Consider the following 25020-nt stretch of genomic DNA (forward strand, 5'->3'; position numbering starts at 1 on the left):
TCTTTCCATCTTTCGGTAATAAATAGTTTTTTTTCGCTTTGATAGATACTTTTTGCGGGTAATAGATACTTTCGTGTGTGAGTGTTTTTGGATGTGTATCGGTGTATGTGTGTGTGTGTGTGTGTTTGGGTCGTGTATCTGTGAGAACATTAAGTTATCATTTTGTAATTTTTTAAAATTATATCGCATTTAGTTTTACATTTAACTTTTCGAATTTTTCCTTTATCTTTCGCTGCTACATTTAGGGTTTTCCTTCTTCTTTTTTTTATATCGCAATTGGAGTTTTTACACAGACAAAAAATTTTACAAATTTTTTACGCTTTCACATTTACTGAGATATTTTTTGCCTTACATTTGTTACACGCTACATTTTATTTTAGATGATTTTTGTTTTATTTTTTTTTGTGTGGGTTTACCTTTTTGTTTTTTTTTTTCGTTTTTGTTTTTGTTTTTGATGGGGGTACGCGCTATACATTTAATAATATATGTAAAAATTTGTTAAAATCCTAAAATTTGTTGGTTTTAATTAAGATTAATTAATAATTTAAAAATTTTATTGCAGCAAGCTGCGTCTAACTAAAACTCCTCCTCTCTAAAATCCTCCACTGATTGCTCAGCATTTTTAAAGTTAAATTTTAAATTTAGCAAGATCAAGTTTTTGTTTGTTTGTTGGTTTTTGTGTGTTGTGTATGTTTTTTTTGTGGTTTATTACAATCGTACGGTCTATATAGCATACAATCTTCAAAAATCTGTTCTGTATGGGTGTGTAAGTGTGTTGTATGTGTGTGGTGTGTGGTGTGGTGTGGTTCGTGGGTGTGTAGGTGTGTATTATCAACGTCCCCGGGCCAGGAGCCTGGAAGGGCCCTGGCCCTGGCTGGGGAGCTCTTAGCATCTTAAACAGTATCACATATTCATGAGTTGTCGACGGGCCCGCCCCCTGGGGGGTGAGGCTGCCATCTTTGAATTTCATGTTGGGTTTTCTTCTCGTTTCGCTTTTGCTTTTGCTTCTGCTTTTGCATTTGCATCTGCATCTGCGTTTGCTTTGCTTTTCTTTTTGTTTTCTTTTCTTTCTTCGTTGGTGAAAAAGGAGAAACAACTTAAAAGTCTAGTTATTATAGCACTACGCATCTAAGTAAATGGTGGTGAGAGTCACAATTACAAATTGAGTCGCAGAGAGAGGCTCTCTCCTGCTCTCGCTCTAGTATTAGTATGAGTGTGTGTGTGTTTGTGGGTGTTTGGGGGGGTGTGTGTGTGTGTGTGAGTGTGTGTGTGTGTAGGTGGGGTGGCTTCGAATACTTGCTTCGTCGTCGCGTTGCAGATCGCAACAAACTACTCCTCTCGTTCTCTATCTCTCTCTTTCTCTCTCTTGACATCACAGGGGTGTTGGGCGCTTTCTCTCACCCTTTCTCGCCTACACAGTTGGCGTGGCGATGGCTCGGCTCTGGCTGCTGCCGAAGCTGTAGCTGCGCCTGGCCCCCGGCCCCTCGGCCGAGTACAGCTTGTTCTTGGTGATCGTGTACTCGGGGCTGATCGTGATCGTGCGTGCCAGGCTCTTCATGAACTGCGGGAGCAGCGAGGCCCAGCCGCGGTGGTCCTGGCGCAGCGTCACGTACACCTCGAAGGTGGAGACCGTCTCGGGGTCCAGCTTTAGGGAGGCGATGCGGCGCGAGTTTTTCGGCTCGTCCTCGAACTCGATGTAGATGGTGCAGCCGCGGGTGCCGCAAGGCTCCTTCTCCGACACTCGGACAATGTCGGCCGCAATGCTGGGCACGAGGTCGCAGGGCAGCGACACCTCCGTGCAGGTGAGGTGGCGAGACTTGGCCGCCCGCAGCTCGTCCAGGAACCGCAGCGACAGATGCGACACTTCACGCATGTCCAGGTCGGCGGGGGCCACCTGCTCCTCCTCTTCCTCGGGCTGCACCTCGCCGGCGTAGTAGTAGCCGCCACTGCTGGGCTTCGTCTTCTTGCTGTAGTTGTGGGCATGGCTGGTGGGCGCCTGCTTGTGCTTAATACTGTAGTTGGGGGCATCGCCGCCGCGGGCGGAGGAGCCCTTGGTCTTGAGCGGGGCAGCGTTCACGGCAGCGTCAATGGCCACACTGGCGGACGCGGGCGGTGTCAGGGTGCTGGTCCAATCTGGAAGAACAATGGAAAGAGGAGATGCTGATGAGTACACGATTGTTTAAACAAACGCAAAGAGTGCGCCAGAGGGTGGGGTGGCGCTGGGGCAGAGGAGCATCAAAGGGAAACAGCGGAACAGCGGACAGCGGAAAGCCGCTTGGCAACAACCGCTAGCGAACGGCAAGACAAAAGCGGAACACACAAAAACCGACCGTCAGCGGAGGGGGCAAGAGCCCAAACGAAAAATCACTTTTTATTGTTGCTTCTCTGCCTACGTGACCATGTTGCTGTTGTTTCACTCCCTCTCCCTGTCTCCCTGTCTCACTGTCCGTCTGTCTGCCTTTTGTTTTACTTAATTTTGTTGAACAATTTAACATGATTGCTGCTGCCTCTTTTTTATGACATTTTTTCTGTTGTAATTGCAAATTGATTTTTTATGCATTTTTTTGTGTAATTATTTTCGAAATTATTTACTGATGCCATTTTCAGGGCTATAGCACAAGGAAGACAAACAGAGAGGTCGATTCAACGGCAAAAGGGACTCTACTCTACTATTTTGAAAATTAACAAAAATACTTGTATTCTAAACAACACTTTTTTTGGTCTGCCTTTTCGCACACTTCTTCCGGATGGTTCCAGAACTTTCTTTCTTTTCTTTTCTATTCTCTATCAGGGAGAAGTTCTCTCCTGTACACTTACCTCTAGTTTTGTTTGAGCCCAGCACACCGCCGTAGATGGATTGAACGGGAATAACCTCCATTTTCATTTGGGGTCGAGTGTGTATGGTGTTTGTGGTTTTTCGAAGGAAATCGAATCGAATCGAATCGGTTGAAAAATCGTATCAAAATCGTTCGCCTCTTCTCCAAAAATTTCCTCTGTTGGTGGATGTGTTTCGCCGACGGTATTTCTTCTGCTTAGCTTTTCTATCACTTGAAACGTTTTGTTCTTTTAACAAATAAAAAAAATGTTTGTTTTTCTTGCTTTTTCCTTAATAAATTTATCACAATTTGCTGTTGTTGTTGCTGCTGCCGCTGATTGCTTCAATTTGTTGCTGCTGCAGTGTGTGGTGTGGTTGTTGGTTTAGATTAGCTTTTTTTTGTTGTTTTGTAGTGGAATCACAGCACTTTTGTTGTTTTATTAATTATTTAAACTTGATTTGTGGTTGTATCACTTTAATGGCGTTGGTCCGTTGCATTTGTTGATGGCAAATATTATTAATTATTTATAGTGTTCAGAAATCTGTTTGCTACAAGTACATGTTCTTGCTGTTGCTTTATAGAATTCTTCGTGAGTTTCTGGTCGGACTGCTGCTCTGGCCACTGTCTGTCTCTCAGCAGTGTCTCAACTTGGTTTTCAATTTTCGGCCGTCGAAGCTACTATGAGACCCACAGTGGCAGCGGCTCGTTTATATAGCCCTCGTCGGGCTCTGTCGACGTCGCTGCCCGCTGCCCGCTGCCGCTGGCTCAGAGGCTCTCTCTCACTCAGTGCTGTTGCTGCTGCCGCTGCTGCTGCTGCCGATTCCGCTGTTGTTGGTTCTCTGCGCAGGTAGAGGGGAGGCATGGCATGGCAGAAGCAAGCAAATGGCTGATGTAAGTCGTATGCTTTTTACACAGGCGGCTCTCGCCGTCGCACTCACTCTTGTCGCTCTCTTGTAACCTAGCAACAACGTCAGCTGTTTCACTACCCTCAACTCAATGAGTGCTCAATGCTCAATGCTCAGTGCTCAGTGCTCAGTACTCAGTGCTCTTCTCTGCTCGCTGTTACTGTTGCTGGGTCGCTCATGCGCAGTGCGCACCTACAACCCGGCCGGCGTCGCTGTCGCTGCTCACTCTTCGACGTGCTACTGTGTGTGTTGGCCGTGCATACGTGACTTTTGCGCCGGTTGAGCGTGTTTCGAAAAAGGATGATGAAAACGTTCTCTCCGGCCGCCACCGCCAGGAAGCGTCAGCAACAACAACAGCAAACCAAAGTAACCCTGCCCCTTCCCCTGCCCCGCTCTCATCGCACCATCCCTTCATGCAGCGTTCCACATTACTGCGCTGCCTCAGTCGTCATCGTCGTCGTCGTCGTCGCTGCCACCGCTGCTGCTGCTGCAAGGAGCACTAAAATTTTCCACTGCAGTCTGCCACAAAATTCGACTCCCGGCTAATGGGGCAACAGCAGCCATTGCGTTGCAAGTTGCAGCCCCAGCTCGAGGCTCTGTTGCCAGGCCAGATACAAATGTATCTGCAATCCCACAGATACTCGCACTCGCACTCGCACTCGCACTCGTGCAACAATCAGAGTTTTGTTTGGTTTAAACCAAGCCAAATGCAAATTTCCCCACCCCCTCTTTTCTTGCCAAGTAATTCACAAAGTTGTGGGTCGTTCACGCACCGATTCGTGTTTTTGCGGCAACTCCAATCGAAGTTCATCTTTGTGTATCTTTCGGATGCGATTGGGAAAATCTAATTGAACATTTCTGTGGTGCCATGGTGGTGTGAGGGATGGGGAGCAGCATTTGATGTATTCCTTAAGGACTGACAAAGAATGAAAAAGTTCCCAAATAAATACAAATAAAGATGAAATTCATGATGAACATTTATTACAAAATATTAATAAAAGAAAATTTCAATTGAGTTTTTCAGACATTTTATTTGAGTATTGCCGGACGGCATATACGGACGGATACCTTTCGTACCCTATTTTTATTGAGTGCTTGTTTGAGTTCTTTCTTGGCGATAAAACAGGTTCGGTTCAGGTCTTGGTTTCAGTTTTCATATTCTGGTGAAATCCAAGGACAATTCACCCGAATATTATGTATTCTTTCATCTGAAATATTAAAGAAAATATATCCAACAATCAGAAGATCAAGTATAACTCAGTCTTTCGCTTATTCTGAGACTGTTTGGTGTTTCAAAGAATATTTCCCTTAAGTTCTATACTTGTTCTGCCCCTGAAATGTATAAATATTTGGTGAACATTTGGTATATATAGTCGCACGATTCGGATAAAAGTAAATGACGAATTTCATAATAATTTTATAAGTTATGCTCGCTCTCGGATTGTATAATATCGTATGTTTTAGGCAGGGGACGACCTGTTCTTATGAATTTCATCAGCAAGTGAAAATTTTCTGAGGAGTGCGGTGAGGGGGTTGCACAGAAAATTTCATATTCATATCATGATCCCTGACTGTGTCCTTTCCTTTCAATTGAATGCATTTTCCCTTCCTCGGTTCGGGTTATGCCATCTTCATGTTCATCTTTGTCGTTTCTCCAACGCCATTGTTTGCTGACCAGAGATGTTGCTGCTTCACGTAGATGTAGATTGAAAACGAAAGATTGAAATGTATCTTATGGATACACAAGCACACACACACGCACACACCCGCTCCCACACACGCAAACAGCCGAAACTCAAAGTCCGACTTGCTCTCGATGGCTGCCACAAATACTTGCGTATAAATAAAATCAAATTTCTTTCAGATTGAAATGAAATTCCTTGAAGCACGAATCCGTATCTCTATCTGTGCGATGTGTGTGGATTTGTGTGTTTGCGTGTGTGTGTGTTGCCTGTGTGTAGGATATCTTTCGTGCCACATTAGCTTTATGTAGATGTGTTTTGTCAGATAATAAATGAATTGAAACGAGAACTTCTCTTTGTTGCTGACGTGCCCATGCCCGTGCCCGTGCCAGTGCCCGTGCCCGTGCCCTGCCCCTTGACTTTGCCTCTTCTTTGGCTCTTTTCGAATATTGCGAAACGCTTGCTTTGATAACCTGAGCAATCCCAAGCATTTCGCAATCTTTGAAATGCGACACAGCCCCTTTGCGATTCAGATTCAATGCTCTAATGGGGCGTGGCCCCCACTTGATTAGAAACAGGAATCGGAATCGGAATCAGAATCTGAATCGACTACGGAATCAAGAAATAGCCCAAAGAGTGGCAAAAATAAACCACAAAGAATTGTGATTCATGTGGCAACACAGAGGTTAATGAACAGCCAAATTTTATAGATCGTCTATAGTAGACATATATATGCACTTGTTTATATTTGATTCTATATCAAAGATAATAGAAAGTTTCGTTTCAGTTTCGTGCGCGAAGAAAGGAAACGTATATTAAATCGAAATCATTTCGCCAGGAAAAAAAACTAACTTACGTACATATATAATAATTTTTCAGAATTCAGAATTTTTCAGAGTAAATCAATCAATTTTGGGCCTGAATTGGATTTTCTTTATGATTTTGTCGATGCTTCGATGGGATTCCAATGGGGTTCACATATGTGTACGAGTATGTGTGTATGAAATGAAAAGAAAAACACCCAGGAAGAAGTTTACCTTTGCTGTTGGGCCCTCAACATTCTCTGTTGTGTCTGCTTTTCCGGGAAAGCCATTTCCCCAAAGTTTATGCCTGGGCTTTTGGCTTTTGGCGTGCGGCTGCTGCTGCTGTTGCTGTTGCTGCCCCCCTCTGAAGGCAATTTGTAAATTTAAATTAGTTTTTTACTAAACACAACACATTTTCACCCCGGCACACAGACACACACTCGCACACATGCATAAATTTTCATTAAAAAAACGGAAAAGTGAAAGGTGGCAGGGAAAAATCAGAAGAAAATCACAAGACGTGTGCAGAACCAAAGAAAATTAACAAGAACAAGTTGGGGGGAAACCATTGCCAAAATGTTTCCCAGAACTGGTTGAGTGGTGCCAGCGGTGCCAGAGGGGCGGCAGGTGTGTGCGGCAAGTTACTGTGCGGCATGGCAGCAGCCTGCAAAACACTAAATTGCGAGCAAATTATCCATTTATCCGACCCAAAAAGAGATCGACTTTCGCAGAATTCTCAAAAAAAAACCACAAAAACTATGACGAGCACAATTCGGGGAGTTCATTGCACGCAGATACATTGAAGATACAGGCACAGATGCAGATACAGATACACTGCCCTGCGGGCAGTGTGAATCCCTCTAAATCTATCTGTAATATCAAGAAAATGGGAAATCGGGGAAAGCGCCGGAAGCGAAACGGCGATAAGCTAATGTGATAAAGCCGTTTGATCGATCCACTGCGATAAGGGGCGAATCGAATGCATCAATTGAAAAGCGAAACTCATTCGATTGGGGGCGATAATTATGGACACGATTCGCTCAGAGATATGAGGTCATCGCGGCAGAGCCTGCCTGGCAACAAAAGGAAAGAGTGTGAATGTATAGCTATTAGATCTTCGTGTGGAGTTCTAGCCTTTGGGTATCTGGAGATAGGTAGAGATTTTCCTTCATCAAAATCATGCCTTGTCCTCTCATAGGATCCCCAACGTAGTGTCTTCAAAACGAAGCAAAATAATCATTTTTCCATCAGAGAGAAGCAAAAACGGCATGCCTGGGGCCATCTAGCGGACAAAGTTTCCTTTGGAGCAGCTCAAAGCAGAAGAGAAACTTCTTTCGAGTACTTTTGAGAGTCACAGCTAACCGGAAATGATATACCCCATAAAAGTTCCTTGAAATCTTTTACCCAAAATTATCCCCAACTAAAGACAGAAATTATTTTTTGTTAATAAAAAATAAAAGCGAGAAATGGCATGCCTGCCTCCATCTGGCGGCCGCCGTTTCCCTTGCAGCAGCGACGGACGTGACCGGCTCAATTTTTGAGTGGAATCGCAGCGAGCGAGCAAACGACATGATTTTTCTTTGGCGAAATGTTGGAAATTGGAGAATAAATTGGACTTCAATTGAATTGAGATGTGGGCGGAAAAGTATCTGACAGATTCATAATTGATTTATGCAAAATAAGTCGAGGAAAACTTTGAGGACCCTAACTTTGTTCTTGGATAAAGTAACTGAAATTACTAGAAAATAAAACATCAAATGTCCGTCTATTTTGCATTTTTTTGGACAATTTAAACTTTTTGAGGCATTTTCCTCCTCCTTCATTACCATAAATCTTTATTTTTCATTGAAATTTTCATGAAAATTGTTTTCCAGTTCTTCGTTTAGGTTTGAGTAGTTTCGAATAAGAGCAAAGTCTTAAATTGACTAGTTTCTCTTTGGTACACTCAAGAATTTAATTGCTTTCGGTTTCCACTCAAGAGCTTTCGTTTCTCTTAAATATTGTTGGCAATTCTCACTCACTGTGGATGTGCTCTCTTGACTAATTTGCTCTCCACTCAAAATGAAATAACTGGTTTACTGCTTATTCGCTCTCCCTCTTTTGGTGTTCACTCAAACAGCTGTTGGTTCTCTTGTTCTCTTTTCGCCGACAGCTGACTCTCTCCTGCTTCTACAGACTGACTCTTGGCTGGGAAGCGGGTAAAAACTGTTCGAATATGATTAAAACTTTAGATTATAGCTCAAATTTCCAACTCGATTGGATATTTAATCAATTATTAAGTTTAGCGAACATTTTCATTCAGTTTTCACCGTTTCTTGGACCTGCTGCACTCAATCTCTCTCACACAGCTGACAGTGCCCTTCCCTCTCCCGCACCCACACTTCTTCGAGCCTTTTGACAGTGCTTGCAGCGCCCTCTCACTCAGCTGGTTTTTGGTTCTCTCCCACTCAATCGCTCATATGCTAGCTACCTGTCTCTTTCTGGCTGCTGCAATTCGGGGTCCAGTACTTTACTGCTGCCGCTTCTCTGCCAGCTTCGCTGCTGAGTTTGCAGCTGTTTCGCTCATCATATGTTTTCCGTGGCTCCACTGCACCACCCCCTGCAACATGCATGTGTGTGTATTTGCATTGTGTATACAAAATCAGCAGCGGCGGACGCTGCAAGAGTTGGTTGCTCTGCTTCGTCTAGCTCTGCTTGGGCTCTACTCCAGCGCTCTGTTTTACCTCTGCTCTGCCTCTGCTGCTCCAAACGCAGTATCTTGATTTTCCAACTCGTTTCGCGCCCCCCAAAAGGCACCCATACATACGTATATGAATGGTTACATATAAGTTGTGTGTGTATATACATAAGTGTGTATGCATGTTTTATGCCTTAGGTTTTGTTGCTGCGCTGCTGGTGCTGGTGCTGCTGCCGCTGCCGCTGCTGCTGCTGCTTTTGCCTCTGTGTGTGCCTCTGCCTCTGCTGACTTTGTCGTTTTCTTATTGCCTGCCTGCACACAGTGCACTGTTGCCGATTTTCACACACTGGGCCAGACGAGCTGCCTGGGAACGAGTTGCTCAACGGCAACGTTGCTTCCTCGTCAACGTTTCATCTGTTTTCCATTTGTGCCTCAGTTTCTGTGTGTGGTATTGTGTGTGTGAGAGAGTGTGTGTTGCGTTGCTGTTTGCTTGTTGTTTTTCTCTTTCTTTTCCTTTTTCTTTTAGCTTGCTTATTTATTTATTTGTTTTTTTGTTGCTTTGCTGCAAGCATCGCCAGTGAGAGAGAGAGAGAGAGAGACAGCCAGCCCGGCCGGCCTTTCTCTGCCCGCAGTCAATGCAAAGTTTTGAGCTGCTGCTGCCGCTGCCGCTGCCGCTGATGTTATACCCTTCTCAGACAGTATCATGACTTTGACCACATGTTAGGAGTTAGAAGTTGGGTATGCATTTCAAACAAACGTAACGTAACCCAATCGTTTAAGAGAATGTGCTTGTATACATATGTATATGTACATACGTATGTACATAATATAGGCACATATTTATATCGTATAACAATCGGTCTGCAAGGGTATCAAAAGCCTCGGCATTCTAAGCCTGCCGTCCCCCTCTCTTGTTGTTTCTGTTGTTCGTTTTGCTTATGGGCAATCATCTGTTTTATTCTGCACAGACACACACGCGTACATACATATCTATGCATGGAACCCTCGCATGCACATGTGTGTATGTATGTATGTTTGTATGTACGTATATATTTTGTATCAGCTACAAAGTCATGCCATGTATCTTTTGTATCTTGTGCTTGTGTGTTGCATTCGCCGTCAGCTTTTTTTTCCATCAATAGTTCATTTTCTGCCTGGCAACGGGTTCTTTTCTCTCTCTTTCAGTCGTTCTGCTTCTCCCTCTCTCCCCCTTTCGCCCTCTCTCACTATTTCTATTTCTTCTCCTCGCATTTCGACTATGTAAAGATTCATGAAATTGGAGAAAACGTAGAAATGATGAAATTACTGGACATACCTCCGTACATGTGTTCTGGGAGGCAGCACTCCTCTTTCCACCTATCTGCACCTACACTCCCCCTATCATTTTTCGCTGCTATGCTGGCTGCTGCCCCCCCCACCTCTTACCATGGATTAGCTTCACGGGAAAACTATGCAAAATTTGATACAATATGTGGAGATAGAGCAACAGAACGAGTACAGCAATAGGTACATAAGTGCTACATACATACATACATATGTACTTATGTATGTGCATACATGTATATATGTACATGTGTGTACTGCTGGATGGATGGGACTGGACTGGAGGCTGATTGTGACAAACCTGTCATATGAGATCCAGCTGAAAAGAGAAGCACAGAACAGCTGAAAAGCGATGGTTAGTGGGTGTGAAAGAGAGCGAGAGAGAGAAAGAGAGATGGGTATGGAAAGAATAAACATCAGGCGATTCGAACCCATTGCAAGTACAGTGAAAGCTCGATCTGAAAGAAAGATCTGTGACCTCTAAGATGGTGTGACTCTGACACTTCTTATTGGACAAAGATAGCACTGATAATAGTCATAAGAGTGCTCGAATGATCGACTCTGATAAGGGGAATGTGACTAATTCTAGATGACAGGTGAACCACCCATAAATAAATAACTCTCTGTTCAAAGTCTTATCAAATGTATAAGTATTATGCACTTCAATTAATAATACGTATGTACATATATTAATGATGTCATAGGAAGATTGCTGCTTCCAGCTCGGACAACTGTGACACGTACACCCTTTAAATGAATGCTAATGTCAGAGGATATCCATGTCTCTAGTTCTCAGAGCATTCATCTAAAGAACAGAAAAGAAAGCGTTCCGTAACCCCTTGCCAAGATCCACGACCCCTCCCTCTCCACAATTAGGGATGCACATAATAGGCACTCGACTCTTTAATGGACAGTTCAGAACTCAGAACAAAACTCTCAGCTGGAGTCGTACGGTACGGTACGGTACGGTAATATGCCAAAAGGGAAATGGACACCGTAAAAAAAACGCTGAAAAACGAGGGAAAACAATAGCAACCCCGAGCCAACATACAACTTCCTTTCCAATCAAGGCAATTTATCAATTTAGCACTCAACCCAGGCCCTGTCCCTGTCCCTGTCTCCGTCTCCGTCTCCGTCTCTGTCCCTGCTCCTGGTCTAGCACTAGTTCGGAATCAGCTCTCGACTTTCGATGGGAATGGGAGTGGGACTGAGAGAGTGGTAAGGGAAGGTACGAGTAGTATATCGTACCATGTGCCCAACATCTGAACGCTAATCACCCTTAAAATTGCGTGTGCGACATCCAAGACGAAGGTCAGCTTCGCTTCGTCCACGACTAGACAGTAGACTCGAGACCCTGCTCTGCTCTGGCTGTTGACTCCCTCCGAGAGGTCCGGGACACAACCAAATTGAGGGAGTCGTCGGCTCGAACTTCGAACCCATCGACTAAAAATAGCTCTGAGCTCGACAGAGCACATCATTTCGCTTCCCGGGTCATGTCGTACTAAATCAATTAAACAAAATTGAGTCTATTGAATAGATTTAGCATTCCAGCAACAACAACAGTACCAACAACCACATCTCGAGAACCTATCGAGTGTCAGACCCCGTTCGCCGGGGTCTGTTCGAGCTGTGGATGGCCGTAATTTATGCAGACCGTGCAGATAGCTTGATTTCCCAAATTGATTTCATCAGCCAGAAGTGTCGTCTCCGTCCATCTGTGCCTCTACCTGACGCCGAGTCCGGGTCCGGGTCCGAGTCCGAGTCCCTCATCAGGTTCAGTTTTCCAGGCCCATACCTGAGTCGTCCTCTTAACCCAAATGATCCGCAAATTTTCCACAATGAATTGTTTGTCGGGTTTTTCCAATGTTTCCCTCTGGAAGTGCACTCACATAGCAACCAAGTGCTATGGCATATAAATTTATCATAAGAGCAGGGGAACCGATATGGGTTCGGTTCTGGGTAGAAGATTAAGTTCCCTTTAATGTTCGAGAACTTTCTGCATGGAATATTCCAATGCTTACATATTTATATAAACATAAACATGATCACGTCGAAAGCAGCCATAAACATATTTCCCTCAACTGAAACGTAACTCCACAGTGGACGAAGAACGCTTGTTTAAACCTTTTTTATTATTGTTATGAAATATCAACACCATATCGAATGATCTGTAAATATGGGAATATGGCTAGATATACGATATTCTGATGTGGAGTTTGTTTCCTTCCTACTGAAATGGTGAAAAGCTGGTTATCTGAGGATACTCTATACAATATGTCAGCCACTTGGCTATGCTTCAGCAAAAGCTCTATGAATTTTCAGTAATTTCAGTAAGATGTAAAGTTGAGATATTAAAGATGGTATGGTCTTGGATTTTCCTACCAAGAGAAAACAAGGAAACGAAAATCAAATGTATCACAAACTCTTGAGGTAAAGAGCCATTTAAATCTTATAATAACCAAACAAAATACCAACAATACTTATGGCTAACGAAAAACAAAGGAGTTCCTTGTCGATCGAAGAGGATTGTACCCAAGATGATGCCTATGTAGTGCCTTTGTAGATCCTTCTAAGCATTCAGTCCTTTTGTCAACCCACTGTCTGTCAAGGAGTCGTATTTCTTTTGTGGTGGGAGGGGGGTGTGGCTGGGGTCGTTGTTTTGTCGCCTATTTGTCTACCAGATGTTAAATACGATAGCGATAGCGATAACACTGCAATTTGCGATTGTCTGAATATCAGTCAACAGTTTTCGCAACAAATATTTGCCCTCATTGCTCCTCCACCTACTCCTCCTCCTCCTCCTCTGCCGCCAGCCCCCCCTCAGAGAAAACTTATCTAGGTCCAAGCAACAAGCTCCAACGACGACGAATCGTCTGACTGATTTCGTGTACATATTCATATACAAACGTGTGTGTATAAAGAAGTGTAGGAGCGCTGGATAGGTGTACCTGTGTGTATATCAGAAGAATATTAAATCAATATTCAACGGTGCTAGGGAAAATATGCGTCACGTTCCTATATAGCACTCTCTTCTCTCCCTCTGACTCCTAGTTTTATGGCCCTTTGTCTTCGGTGTGTGTGTGTGTGTGTGTGTGTGTGTGTGTGGTGTGGAATGGGCAAGGTCGCGTGTTTTATCGCCAACATTTTGCACTTCAGATACGCTGAAATGGCGTGGCTCCATAGCCCCCATAGGACCCACCACCCAGCCGACATGTCCCAGACCGCGTAGACAAAGCGTCTGCCCAGTTTCGCAACCTTCGCGAACAAAGACTGACTCTTCGTTTGGGCCCCGATTAGATCATTGGGCAAACACGATACTGATAGCGACTGATAGTGCCGCTGGTCTGGAAAGTGTGTCACGCCTCACGTCGAGCCTCCGTTTCGGGGCAGGAAGTGGAAGTCGGACCCCTGGCCCGATCGGTCGCGGATTGCATCAGTCGTCCAGAACTAAGCCCATGGCAACCCGATTCGCATTACTCAACCCACAGATGGATGGGTCGTTCGCTCTTGCCGTCTTGAGTATTTCATCAGCCGTGGGGCTCGTGTTGAGGGACACGTCAGCCCCGCCAGGCCGTCAGCAATGCAGATGGAGACGAGGAGAGAAAGAGACAGAGAGAGAGAGAGAGAGAGCGCTATTCAAAGGGAGAAATCCATTTACGTAAGAGACCGAACGAACCTCTGAGCCCACAGCCCATGGGAGCCTTGCCACCGAACAACAGCTGACTCCGTGACTCAACTTTCGGTTTCAGTGCGAAATATTGTACTCTCCAGCGTATGAATTTTTAATGGGTATTGCTAATTCTGGCTTTCACATTACAGATGCTATATAGATAACCGTAGCGTTTATAATAATTTCACCACTTAAACAAATTATACAAATTATAGGAGTATTTGGACTTCCTCTTTAAGCGTCCAAGAGGGTGGCGTGGATCCTTCTATCTGTTCAAAGTATGGGAAAACCAATTCAGATAATGTACTTAGGTACATATCTTCTATTCGTTTCAGATGTATGATATGTATATATTCCATTCTGGCATTACGTTTCAATGAAATTATATGTCAACTGGTTAAATTAGAAAATAATATCGGGACAAAGTAAATGGAAATCCATTTTGATTGCCTTTTGTTTTTGCATGGTTCCTGTAGGTATGTTAGTAGAGTAGATTTTTATACAAATTTCCCTATGTAAACACAAAACATGTTCATGGCTATCCAATATCCAATATCAGATCTGTTCAAACAGTTTAATTTGCACGGTTCGAATTAAATAGTACCCCTAGCAGTGGACAATCTGCTCAATGGAGCACTTAATCTGTATATATATATTTGCATGTACATATCCATCTGGACTCCACAGAGCGCATGAAATTACTTGTCTCAATTTTGCAAATCAAAGCGCTTTTCTAGTTTCCATTATTGTTCTATAAATACAAAAAGCAAGAGAAACAGAAACAGAACGAGAGCTCGAAAGTGAAGTTGGTAATACACTGAGAAATTCATCAGAATCCATTAGATGTTAACTAGAGATCAAATTCGTTCTAAAAACAATGGCAGATGGTTTTTATTGAACAAATTTAACGAACTTGTGAAATAATATTTGTGTAAGGCCTCTTGAGCAAATCCTAAGAAATAAAGAATGGGTGAAAGTAATGAAAGCTGTATTTTTAAAACTGAAAGATTATCGTTTAATAGTCGATGGGAATCCAATATCTAAAGAGCGAATAATACCAGAAGTTGTTATAAAAACACTCCTGTGTGATCTTTTTTTTATATGATATACGGGGGATATCCTAGACCCCTGCCACCAACCAATTGGACCACGACGATGGCCCAAAAATATATAGATACTGTTGATCGGAAGGCATTGAATATTCTTGATAACAAGTCAAAATAAAATTGTATACCATACGACTGTAAATATCAATGATACCCTTCCTTCGGCAAGGGCATGAAAAAGAGGCTCGCGCTGTCATGATTTTCACACACACACACACAGGCACACACACATTGGGAAATAATAATGAGTGTATCGGAAAAGTGAAATAAAATAAAATAAAATAAAATGATAGGCAAACAGCAACTGGCAAAGTGATTATATAAAAGCCGTTACCAGCAAAGCCGCGAGCAAAAAAAAAAAAAAACAATGTGGGGAAAAAGGGAAAAAAAAAAACGGAAAAAAGAAAGACCCAAAGAAGGGGCAAAAGAAAACAGAATAATGCCAAAGAACGATTTCGATTTATCAGCAAAAAAAAAAAGAAGCGAGAAACTGGAGGAGGAGTGGGTGAGGGAGAGGGAGAGGAGGAAGGAAGGAGGGGAAAATACGCGTTTTTATCTCGCTGCTCAATTGATTTACATAATCAACGAAATCGCTTTTTATTTCGCTCCCTCCGGCAATCGTCCCTCCATCGACCAAACCCCTACCCCCTACCCCCCCACACATGCGACAGCCAACCCCTTTTGGCCGATTCTCTGTGCATTTAATTAAATGCTGATTAAGTTTTATTCAATGGAGCACACACAGATACCCACACGACAGATACAAATACAGATACACAGTGAGCGACCATACAGAGTTGTGGGAGATACACATACATGTATGTACATATATTACTATTACGGAGTAGGGATAGTACGTATACGAGTATTGTATATGCCCATGTGTGGCCCCGTGCATAGATTCGTAGATTAGTCATTGATATTGGGACAACGTGCTCGCATCGAGTCCGGCGCTTTTGTAAACGTGAATAATTTAATAACGTTCTCATTAAGATAATGAAATTAGTTCAAATAGTCAATGGACCGGTCAGATAATGCAGCCATCCGCCACATACACTTTGATTAGAATGGGTTTTCTATACATACTATGTACTTGCATACATATGTATAGACAAGTAGAAGTATATACATATAATGTACGTGTATGCTCGAATCTAAAGGCTATTCATATCGCGCTTGTGCTCCCATATCATGTATTCAAGAAACTTGTAAGGTTTGCCTAAACATCAATGCACAGTGCGGTACATACGCATATCGTAAGACAGTGGGTTCCTTGTGCATAAATCAGATAGTTAGAATAATTTAATATGTTTCAGAATTGAGCTGTAAGAATTTACTTCAGACAGGAGAACTTTAATTCCCAACAAGCTAGTATTTATAATGGCAAGACCTTAAAAAATACTAGTTTTTAGTATAAAAGAAGCAAATCAAAAAATGAAAAAAATTAAAAACAAAACAAAAAATTAAATCTAAATTCGATTTTTAAATTAAATGTTTCTACTGCATATTTCTTAGAGAAAAAAAAAATGTATGGATAAGAACAACGAGTATTAGTTTTTAAATTTAATTAAAAATGTAATGTGACTAACGCAATAATAATAAGTCGAAACTTGTAGCGCTGGGGTCAGATAATGAATTGTATAAATCCAATTTTAAAGAATTCCCCACCAATAATTCACTTTCTTAAGCAATCGTACATTAATTTTGATATATGTATGTATTTTCCCCCGTTCTATGTAATAATTTCACACCCACTTTTTGGTCTGTGGACTTTGATCTTTACAGACTTCCTTATTAAGTGGACTAATTACGTGTTTCTTAAGATGCCACCATTTCGTGGGGAGGAATCAGAAACGGAAACGTTATTCAACTTAATCTCATTTGATGGGCATTAATTTGTGAAAATCTACGCCCAACAATATACTTAGAATGAATTTTAATATTTTAAGAGGCTTACAAACACACACACACACACACACACACACACACTCTGGCACACACACATGCGAGTATCGTATATTTGGTTTGATAATATCCAATTATAGATTGCAGGGGGGACAATCCATAAATTAACAGGCGATTCCCCATGCATTATATCGTAAATTGAATAAATATACGCATTTATATGAAGTTGGCAAAATTCGATTTGCATATTAAACAGGTTCATATTGATTCACTAATCAGGAATCGAGTGAGATAAATATCTTCTGGCTGGGAGCGTGTGAACCGAACTTTTGTCAATGAACTAATCGGGCAAGAGAGGAGCCAAAAACTTTGGATAGACTTGCAAATATATTACATTTTTCCCCATCTGTAAGCTGTAAGTAACTGCAAAAGCTTCACACATCCGCACAGAGAGCGATGCGATGGAGTCCGAGTCCCAGTCCAAGGATGAGTATGAGGATGAAGACGAAGACCCAACCCGAACCCGAACCCACAGCTGGGGCCATAAATCAGGGGGGAAAAACTGTTGCCGTAGCAAACTTGCCGATAAGCAGAAGGTGGGAAAACTGTTGAATTATTTCCCAGGGCACACGCACACGCACACGCTCACACTCGGACAGGGCAGGACAGGACAGGGACTGCTACATTTTCACACTCTAAGCCAAAGCCGTAGACAATAAACTGCAAAATTCGCATAAAATATTGTGAGGAAATTAGAACAGAAGCATATCTAATGCTAGGAGTCGAGGAGCAGAAGGACATGTGTGTGTCGTTGGTGGAAACCTCAAGGAACCCATAAATCCATGCTGAGAAAATCTCCGAGGGAAAACAAAAATAGAAAATGTGTCAATGCAAACAGGCAGCGACAAAGAGACCTGGCCATAACTGGCAGAGGGGCTCGCCGCTGTTGTTGGTTGTTGGTTGTTGGTTTTTGGGTTTGGGTTTGCGCTTGGGATGTGTTGTATTGGCCATCGGCACCGGATCGTCGTGGACCAAGTGAATCTGGGCCATAAAAGGTCCATTGGACCAGCAAAAGCACCTCAGCTAACTCTCTATAGACCCCGGCTCGTTCCCATCGCATGCAATGCACTCGTTAAGAGGACAGACCCGGCATCGGCACCGGCACCGGCACCGGCTGACACTTGGACATGGGAAGCGGTGGGATGGCGATGGAAATCGATTTCTGGGCTACCTGCGGGGCTCAGATCGGTTCGGTTTTGGCTTTGCTTTCGGGTACGGGGACGGGGACGGAACGGGACGGGACGGGTGTTATACGTATTACCTGTACCTTGCAACTAATGGCCAGACGACCGCGCGACCAACATAAATCCATAAAAACACAAAAACACAAAAAGGTAAAAGAGAGAGAGAGAGAGAAATAATTAAATTGCAATTATGTGCAAACAATTCCAAATCCGGACGATTCGGAAAAAGTTAATTACACGACAATAAAGAGCAGAAGAGTGGTCTCCGTTTCGGCCTCAGTCTCGGTCTCGGTCTCGGTCCCAGCTTCAGTCCCCGACTCTCTCTCTCTCTCTCTCTCGCTCGCTCGCTCTGTGTATCTCATTCTGAACACCAACGCATAAGACCTTACCATCCATCCACCTATCCACATCCGTAGGTTGATTGTTGAGTTGAATGAGGATGGAGGAGGAGACAGCACTTTGCATTCGGACTCGACTCGGGCTCGGACTCGGAGTCGACTTAAGCCGACATTAATGGGTATTTGAATGTGGCTTCTGGTTGCCGGTTGCTGGTTTAATCGGTTTGCTTGACTGATGCCCGGTGACACGTCGTCCACATTATCATTAGCGTCTGGGCCTTGACTCAGTCACCGTCGTCAGCCCCATGCGGATGATCGCAATTTACTGATTTCGCGACCACCACAACTGGCTGTGGGATCTGGCCTGCTCTGGTATGGTCTGGCCTGCTCTGGGTCTGTCTTCTTTCCTAATGAAGACGGACAGACAAATTAGTTATGGTCTTATGATAAATTAGCTCGATCCAATTGCCTGCAGTCGGACAAAAGGGGAAGTGGACAGTCGTCGAATTAGTGACAAGATCGGATCGCAGCACTAACGACTACTTTCGATGTATGTAGATCTTCGAGGGGCATTAAGTGTGATTAAATTAATGCATATGTATGTCTTCTTCTGATCTGCAGTCAACTATGGGCTGCATTTCTTTGGCTGGAATGGATAAGCATAGACGAGTGTAGGTTCAATTGCGATACGGTACGGTACGATAAGGCTCTGTTTGCTTTAGTGGAATGAGAATGAGGTAAGAGGTTAGATAAGACATTGGCAGTTCGGATAAGGCTGGAGCGGATCGCATCGGATCAGCAGGTAGGTTGGGTTCGGTCAGGACTGTTGTGGTTTGTAGTTAAGGAAAGTACCAAACATTTATTTTCTTATGGTTAGGTATGTACATATTTAAAGAAGGTTATGGCTTTTATGGCTACGATATGTTAGCCCTTTCAGATGTTCAAAAGAACAATCAATAGACATCGGTCTTATTCAAATTCCAAATGCAGAATCCATTCTTCACAGTCTGAAAGGGATATACAAAATGTTCGAGCTCGGGGTCACCAAAAAAATAATTTCGAATGGTAGATGGTAGATCTCGTCTCTACAAATTGCTCAAGGAAAATGTTGCCAATGGGGATATCCCATTCCTTCCGCTAACGATCCATAAAAAGCATAAAATCTCAGGAAACTTTATTACAGGAGTGTTCCAAGCGACTGGAACTCCGAGCAACCTTGAACACGTGAGTTGGCCAAACATTTGCCCCTTCCAGATGACCAGGAGGCCAGCCACAAAACCCTAATTAGATTACCTAACTCAGTCGAAAGTTTAAATGTTAGTAAAGCAGGTCAGCCAACCCGACCGACGACTGACTGACAGTTGGGGGCGACCCCAGAGCCCAGAGTTCGGGAAAGTTTAATTAGATCTGCATACGGAATGAACAGCCCGGCCCGTGTCCATGTCCATGTCCATGTCCATGTCCCTAAAAGCAGGTTAACGAACTGTCAGAGCCGAGAACCGGGCCGGTACCCAGTGTGTGTCTGCAGGTGAAAGGATGCGCTGGCTCTGGCTCCTGGGGCTCCTGGTGGCACATGTGTCTCTGACACTGGCTAAAGGCTGGACAGGACTGTCGCGTCACCTGCTGCCGCTGGATTTCTATCAGGCAGATCTGAAGGAGCTGCTTCAGAAGATTCTGTGGGCGGCAAACGTGAAGAGATGCTTCGGTGTCATCACCGACGACCTTCACTATCCCATCTACGATCGGATCTACTTCGAGGCCGTGGGTCGCCGGCTGGTCCCCTTCTATGTGGTGCGGGTGAATGCCAGCGAGGATCTCCGTCGGCTGCCCGGCGAACTGGAGCTCGTACTGCGTGCCATCAAGGCCAGAGACTGCGATCTGCACGTGATCACCATTCTCAATGGCTGGCAGGTGCAGGGACTCCTCAGGTTCGTCTACGACAACCGGGCCCTCAACATGCAGGGGAAGTTCCTCCTGCTGCACGACTCGCGGCTCTTCTCCCCGGACATGCTCCACCTGTGGACCGTCTTTGTGAGCAGTGTCTTCCTTAAGCGGCAGCTGGATAACAGGTGGGTCTAGTATATGCTTCGATTGGTTGATTGGCTCCCCCTCTTGCAGATTCCAAATCTCCACTGTGGCTTTTCCGGAAATTTTGAGCGGCGTTTTGGCTTTGAAAAATCTCGCCCTTTGGGAGCTGGGTAAACGCATCAACGGAAGCATTCTGTTTGTGGACAATACAAGTGATCTAATGGGTACGGAATGTTCCTCCAACTTAAGCCATATTACGAGTATATCCCATTCCCATTTCCAGGTGCCGCACTGCCAGTGGCCGTTGTCGAGCATGTGCCCATGGTCCAGTGGTCGAACACAACGAACAGCTACCAGGGCGTTGAGGTGGAAATCATGAATGCTTTGGGCCAGGCCCTGAACTTCCAGCCAGTGTACTATCAAGCGAACGGTAGCGAGGCCACGGATTGGGAACAGGACGATGCGTTTGGGGAGAACAAGACCCACATAGACTCCAAGCTTATCGAGGAACTGGTAAGCAGACCTCAATCTCCACTGCCTAAGCGGATTTCACTCTGGAATGTTGTCCTGCACACAGGCTCTGCACAGCGCCCGGTTCGCCATTGGGGATCTGCACCTGTTCGAGGTCTACCTGCGGCTGGTGGAGCTCAGTCTGCCGCATAATTTCGAGTGCCTGACCTTCCTCACGCCCGAGTCCTCGATGGACAACTCCTGGCAGACCTTCATACTGCCCTTCAGCGGTGGCATGTGGGCCGGGGTACTGCTCTCCCTGTTCGTTGTGGGGACTGTTTTCTATGCGATAAGCTTCTTGAACGCCATCCTCACGGGCAGCGACCATAGGGGCTTCTCCCGATGCTGCCGCAGGAGCCGCGGAGGTCGTCTAGAGCCCCCGGACCCAAGCACCTATCGACGGCTGAGCTTCCGCGTGGCCCTCAGCCGCTATCGTCCGCCGCTGGGTGTGGGCAAGCACCGCGATCTCTTCGACGACTATGCCACCTGCTTTCTCCTCACTTACAGCATGCTGCTGTACGTGTCCCTGCCGCGCATGCCACGCAACTGGCCGCTGCGGGTCCTCACAGGCTGGTACTGGATCTACTGCATCCTCCTGGTGGCCACGTATCGCGCCAGCTTCACCGCCATCCTGGCCAACCCGGCGGAAAGGGTAACCATCGACACGCTGGAAGATCTGCTGCGTTCTGGGATACCACTCAAGGCTGGGTCGGCCGAGAACAGACAGTTCTTTCTGGATGCCACCGATGAAGTGGCCCAGAAAGTGGGCGCCAAGATGGATGTCCTTGAGAACAACGATGATCTGGTAAGCAGAAATATTCGAGTGAATGGAACCCAACAAGAAATAATCAATCAGATAAGATCTTGATTTAATTTGACAACTCCAATACAAAGCGTGTCACCTTTGAGCCTTCCCAAAGACCCCAGACCCCGCACTATCTATCGTATTTGGTCTTCAGCTTGGTAAAAAACAAAAACCAGTTTCAGCCAGTTCCAAATAACAGCTACTATCGTATCTTATCTCTGCGATAATCAGATACGGGAAAGTTTTGAGTCTTTTGAGCCTACAAATCACTTTAGAAATGACACAAACAATACCAAATATATTATAAATATCACATGTAGAATCGCTCATATGAGATCACCCTACGATCAAAGTCTTGAATGGGAAAACCTTTCTTTGTATCTCTATCTGTGTTATTGATTTGCAGACCGCTCGCATTGCCAAGGGAGAGTGCTCCTACTACGACAATGAGTTCTATTTGCGATATATGCGCGTGGGGGATGAGTCCGGAGGCGTGGGATCTGCCCTGCACATCATGAGGGAGTGCGTCGTTTACATGCCTGTCGTGCTGGCCATGGAAAAAAACTCCGCCCTGAAGAAGCGCGTGGACAGCTCCCTGCAGCACATGATCGAGGGCGGTATGTCCTCTCCAGATACTCCTCCGATCAAGTGGCTCCTTGACCTCCAATCTACTCTTCTTTTGCAGGTCTGATAGCCAAATGGCTCAAGGATGCGGTCAAACGGCTGCCGGCCGAGGCACCTGCCCAGCAGGAAGCTCTCATGAATCTCAACAAGTTCTGGAGCTCCTTTGTGGCCCTGGGGATTGGGTACGTGGCATCGATTCTGGCACTTTTGGTCGAGCATTGGCATTTCAGGCGCATCATCATGCGGCATCCCATGTACGATGTCCTCAATCCCAGCTTGTATTATAACTTTAAGCGTCTCTATCCAGACGAATAAGTATGGAATATGCTTTATAGTTTCCATAGAAAATACAACAAATTTGGAGCCACATAGGCTTTCCGTTGATCAACTTTCTGCCAAGAAAAGGAAAAGAAGAAAAGTGCAAACAGCAAGGAGCCACATAGCTATACAATAAGCCCGTGAATTTATGAATGAAACACAGGTTTTTGGATAAACAATCATTTTATTGTTCAGCATGTTCCAACGTTTTTACAATTACAATTTGTATCCCTGTCGAAGGAATAGGCATCTTTTTTTGTTGGAAACCTCATTGTTGGCATCAAATCTCATTCCGCCGATCCATTTCTTCGGGTTTGGAAACCAGAAATAGTCACTCGTGGCTTCTTCAGCTTCTTCAAATTTTGACAGCATGCAACTGACAGATAGCTGTTGACAGAAGCAGTGTTGCCAAATCCAATAGGAGGCGGGAACACTGTATGCCCTTGAATTTCGACGAGCAGAACCCCGCTTTGACCAATAAATTTATATATTTCGAAGAGGCTTTTTGTTACACTACAAGCATACCCCTCCGAATGATTCGATGGAAAGCCCTTAACTCACTACAAAGTAAATTACTGCGATATGTGAAGGACAGGACAGATGGGTACCCAATGTACATTGGGATTATACCCTCGCCCATAAAGGGATGATATAGAGGCAATGCTGATAATTACCAGCGGCAGATGACAAATGTTTTGGGTACTCGAAGTCGAATGGCAATTGAAAAGCTGAAAATCTGAAAAGCTGAAAAGTCTTCATTGACGCAACACGAAAATAGCGAGAGGAAAATACATGGGGGATGGGGATGGGATGGACATAATGCCATATATCATGACGGGCCTCAAGTCCAAGTGGCCTCAAGTACCAGCAATGTGGTGAATAAATTCCAAAAGCTTTGCGATGCCTTCAATCACTTTTCGTAAATAATGATTTGCATTGTTTATGAGTTAATGCACATTAGGCATTATTTGTTTATGGCCATGCCATCGACTCGGCGTACGGGTATCACAAATCCTGCTATTCCGTGCCCCGATCGGATGCTAAATGCTAAAAGCCCATAAATAAACCGCTTTTAAGTGCCGGACTAAGCCCAAACAGACAAAGACCCCAAACATTTCTATATAAAAACGATGCCCCTCTCAAGAACAGAATGGAGAGAGATATCGTCGGATATTGCGGGGCAGGCACTCAGGGGCACTTCATAATCAGAATCCGCATCAGAATCCGAATCGGAATGGTAATGGCAATGGGAATGGGAATCAAAATGGGGGGGATTGCTGGAATCGGGGAATGGGAGGTAGCCAGAAAACCAGACGTGTTAATCCATAAACAACGCAAAGGTTAATAGCAATCATAATAATTAATAAGCGTTTGTTTGGCCATCTCTTTAGCAATTTCTCAATAATTCTTTGTTCTTTTTTTTCTCTCACAAAAAAAGAAATACATAAAATAAAAGGGAAGACTACGAAATATCTGATAAGCTCCCCAGAGAAGCGTTACGGGTATGTACATACTGACATAATACTCACGATGAGGATCGCATGATCTCCTTTTGCCTAAGAGCTTAAGAGAGAGTGGGAAATTGGAATATTCTTTGGAAATTCCTTATTTGGGAGAATAATCGAGTGAGAAGAAAGCAGATCGGAAAAAGAAATTCGAAGTGCAAGTTATCATATACTTATGTATTATTTTCCTTGGTCTCCCGTTTTTGTCTTTTCGTTCAGAACCGTTCTCATTGCTTCTACTTCTACTGCCCAAGACGATGGATCAAATGGTTAGATCATTGGTAAGCTATGGTAGGATTGCATTGTTGAAACGATAGCTCTTAAATCCATGTGATTCCTATCGTACATTCTAAACATGCGATATCCGATTAAATCCATTTAAATAATACTACTAATTGATAGAGCCATTAATGCCGTACCACGTACGCAAACATTTATTCAAATTCGTTTTCAGCTAAGCATTGCCCCAATGCATACGAATTTATTTGAATATTTACTAGTTGTATTGCAAAATGTTTAATTTGATTATTTCTGGGGTTCGAAACTGCTTTTTTCAGCATGAAATTGTTTCGTTTTGTTTCTACTTTGATAAATATTTATGGGGTGTTTTATTTGTTTTGCCTTAGCGCTGGAGCTCGTTGTTTTCATTTATATTTAATATAATTTAATTAGTTGTGCTTCATTTTATTGTGCTATTTGCTGGCCTCCCCCGCTCCCTGCCTCTCTCCCACTCCTCCATATATCTCATCCATCATGGGGCC

General features: G+C 44.1%; 2 protein-coding genes across 2 annotated transcripts; one reads left to right on the forward strand and one right to left on the reverse strand.

The window, feature by feature from the left end:
- Positions 1 to 688: 688 nt before the first annotated feature.
- On the reverse strand, positions 689 to 3119 carry LOC6598875 (protein scylla). The gene is made up of 2 exons (XM_002024012.2): positions 2818 to 3119; positions 689 to 2133 (listed from the first exon to the last, which is right to left on the reverse strand). The coding sequence occupies exons 1-2, from the start codon at positions 2882 to 2884 to the stop codon at positions 1412 to 1414; spliced, it is 789 nt and encodes a 262-aa protein (XP_002024048.2). The 5' UTR covers positions 2885 to 3119; the 3' UTR covers positions 689 to 1411.
- A 16764-nt stretch (positions 3120 to 19883) lies between these two features.
- Positions 19884 to 22751, forward strand: LOC6598876. The gene is made up of 6 exons (XM_002024013.2): positions 19884 to 20538; positions 20588 to 20721; positions 20781 to 21010; positions 21075 to 21812; positions 22219 to 22429; positions 22498 to 22751. The coding sequence occupies exons 1-6, from the start codon at positions 20006 to 20008 to the stop codon at positions 22749 to 22751; spliced, it is 2100 nt and encodes a 699-aa protein (XP_002024049.1). The 5' UTR covers positions 19884 to 20005.
- Positions 22752 to 25020: the final 2269 nt, after the last annotated feature.

Source organism: Drosophila persimilis, unplaced genomic scaffold (assembly GCF_003286085.1).
Source record: "Drosophila persimilis strain 14011-0111.01,24,50 unplaced genomic scaffold, DperRS2 tig00000700-arrow-arrow-pilon, whole genome shotgun sequence".
NCBI classification, from domain to species: domain Eukaryota; kingdom Metazoa; phylum Arthropoda; class Insecta; order Diptera; family Drosophilidae; genus Drosophila; species Drosophila persimilis.

Bases quoted from the DNA above. Each gene is read 5' to 3' on its own strand.
- LOC6598876 (XM_002024013.2), top strand. From the start codon at position 20,006: ATGCGCTGGCTCTGGCTCCTGGGGCTCCTGGTGGCACATGTGTCTCTG. The intron at 21,011-21,074 runs GTAAGCAGACCT...TCCTGCACACAG, and splicing joins CCAAGCTTATCGAGGAACTG to GCTCTGCACAGCGCCCGGTT. The intron at 21,813-22,218 runs GTAAGCAGAAAT...ATTGATTTGCAG, and splicing joins TTGAGAACAACGATGATCTG to ACCGCTCGCATTGCCAAGGG.
- LOC6598875 (XM_002024012.2), bottom strand. From the start codon at position 2,884: ATGAAAATGGAGGTTATTCCCGTTCAATCCATCTACGGCGGTGTGCTG. The intron at 2,134-2,817 runs GTAAGTGTACAG...TTGTTCTTCCAG, and splicing joins GGGCTCAAACAAAACTAGAG to ATTGGACCAGCACCCTGACA.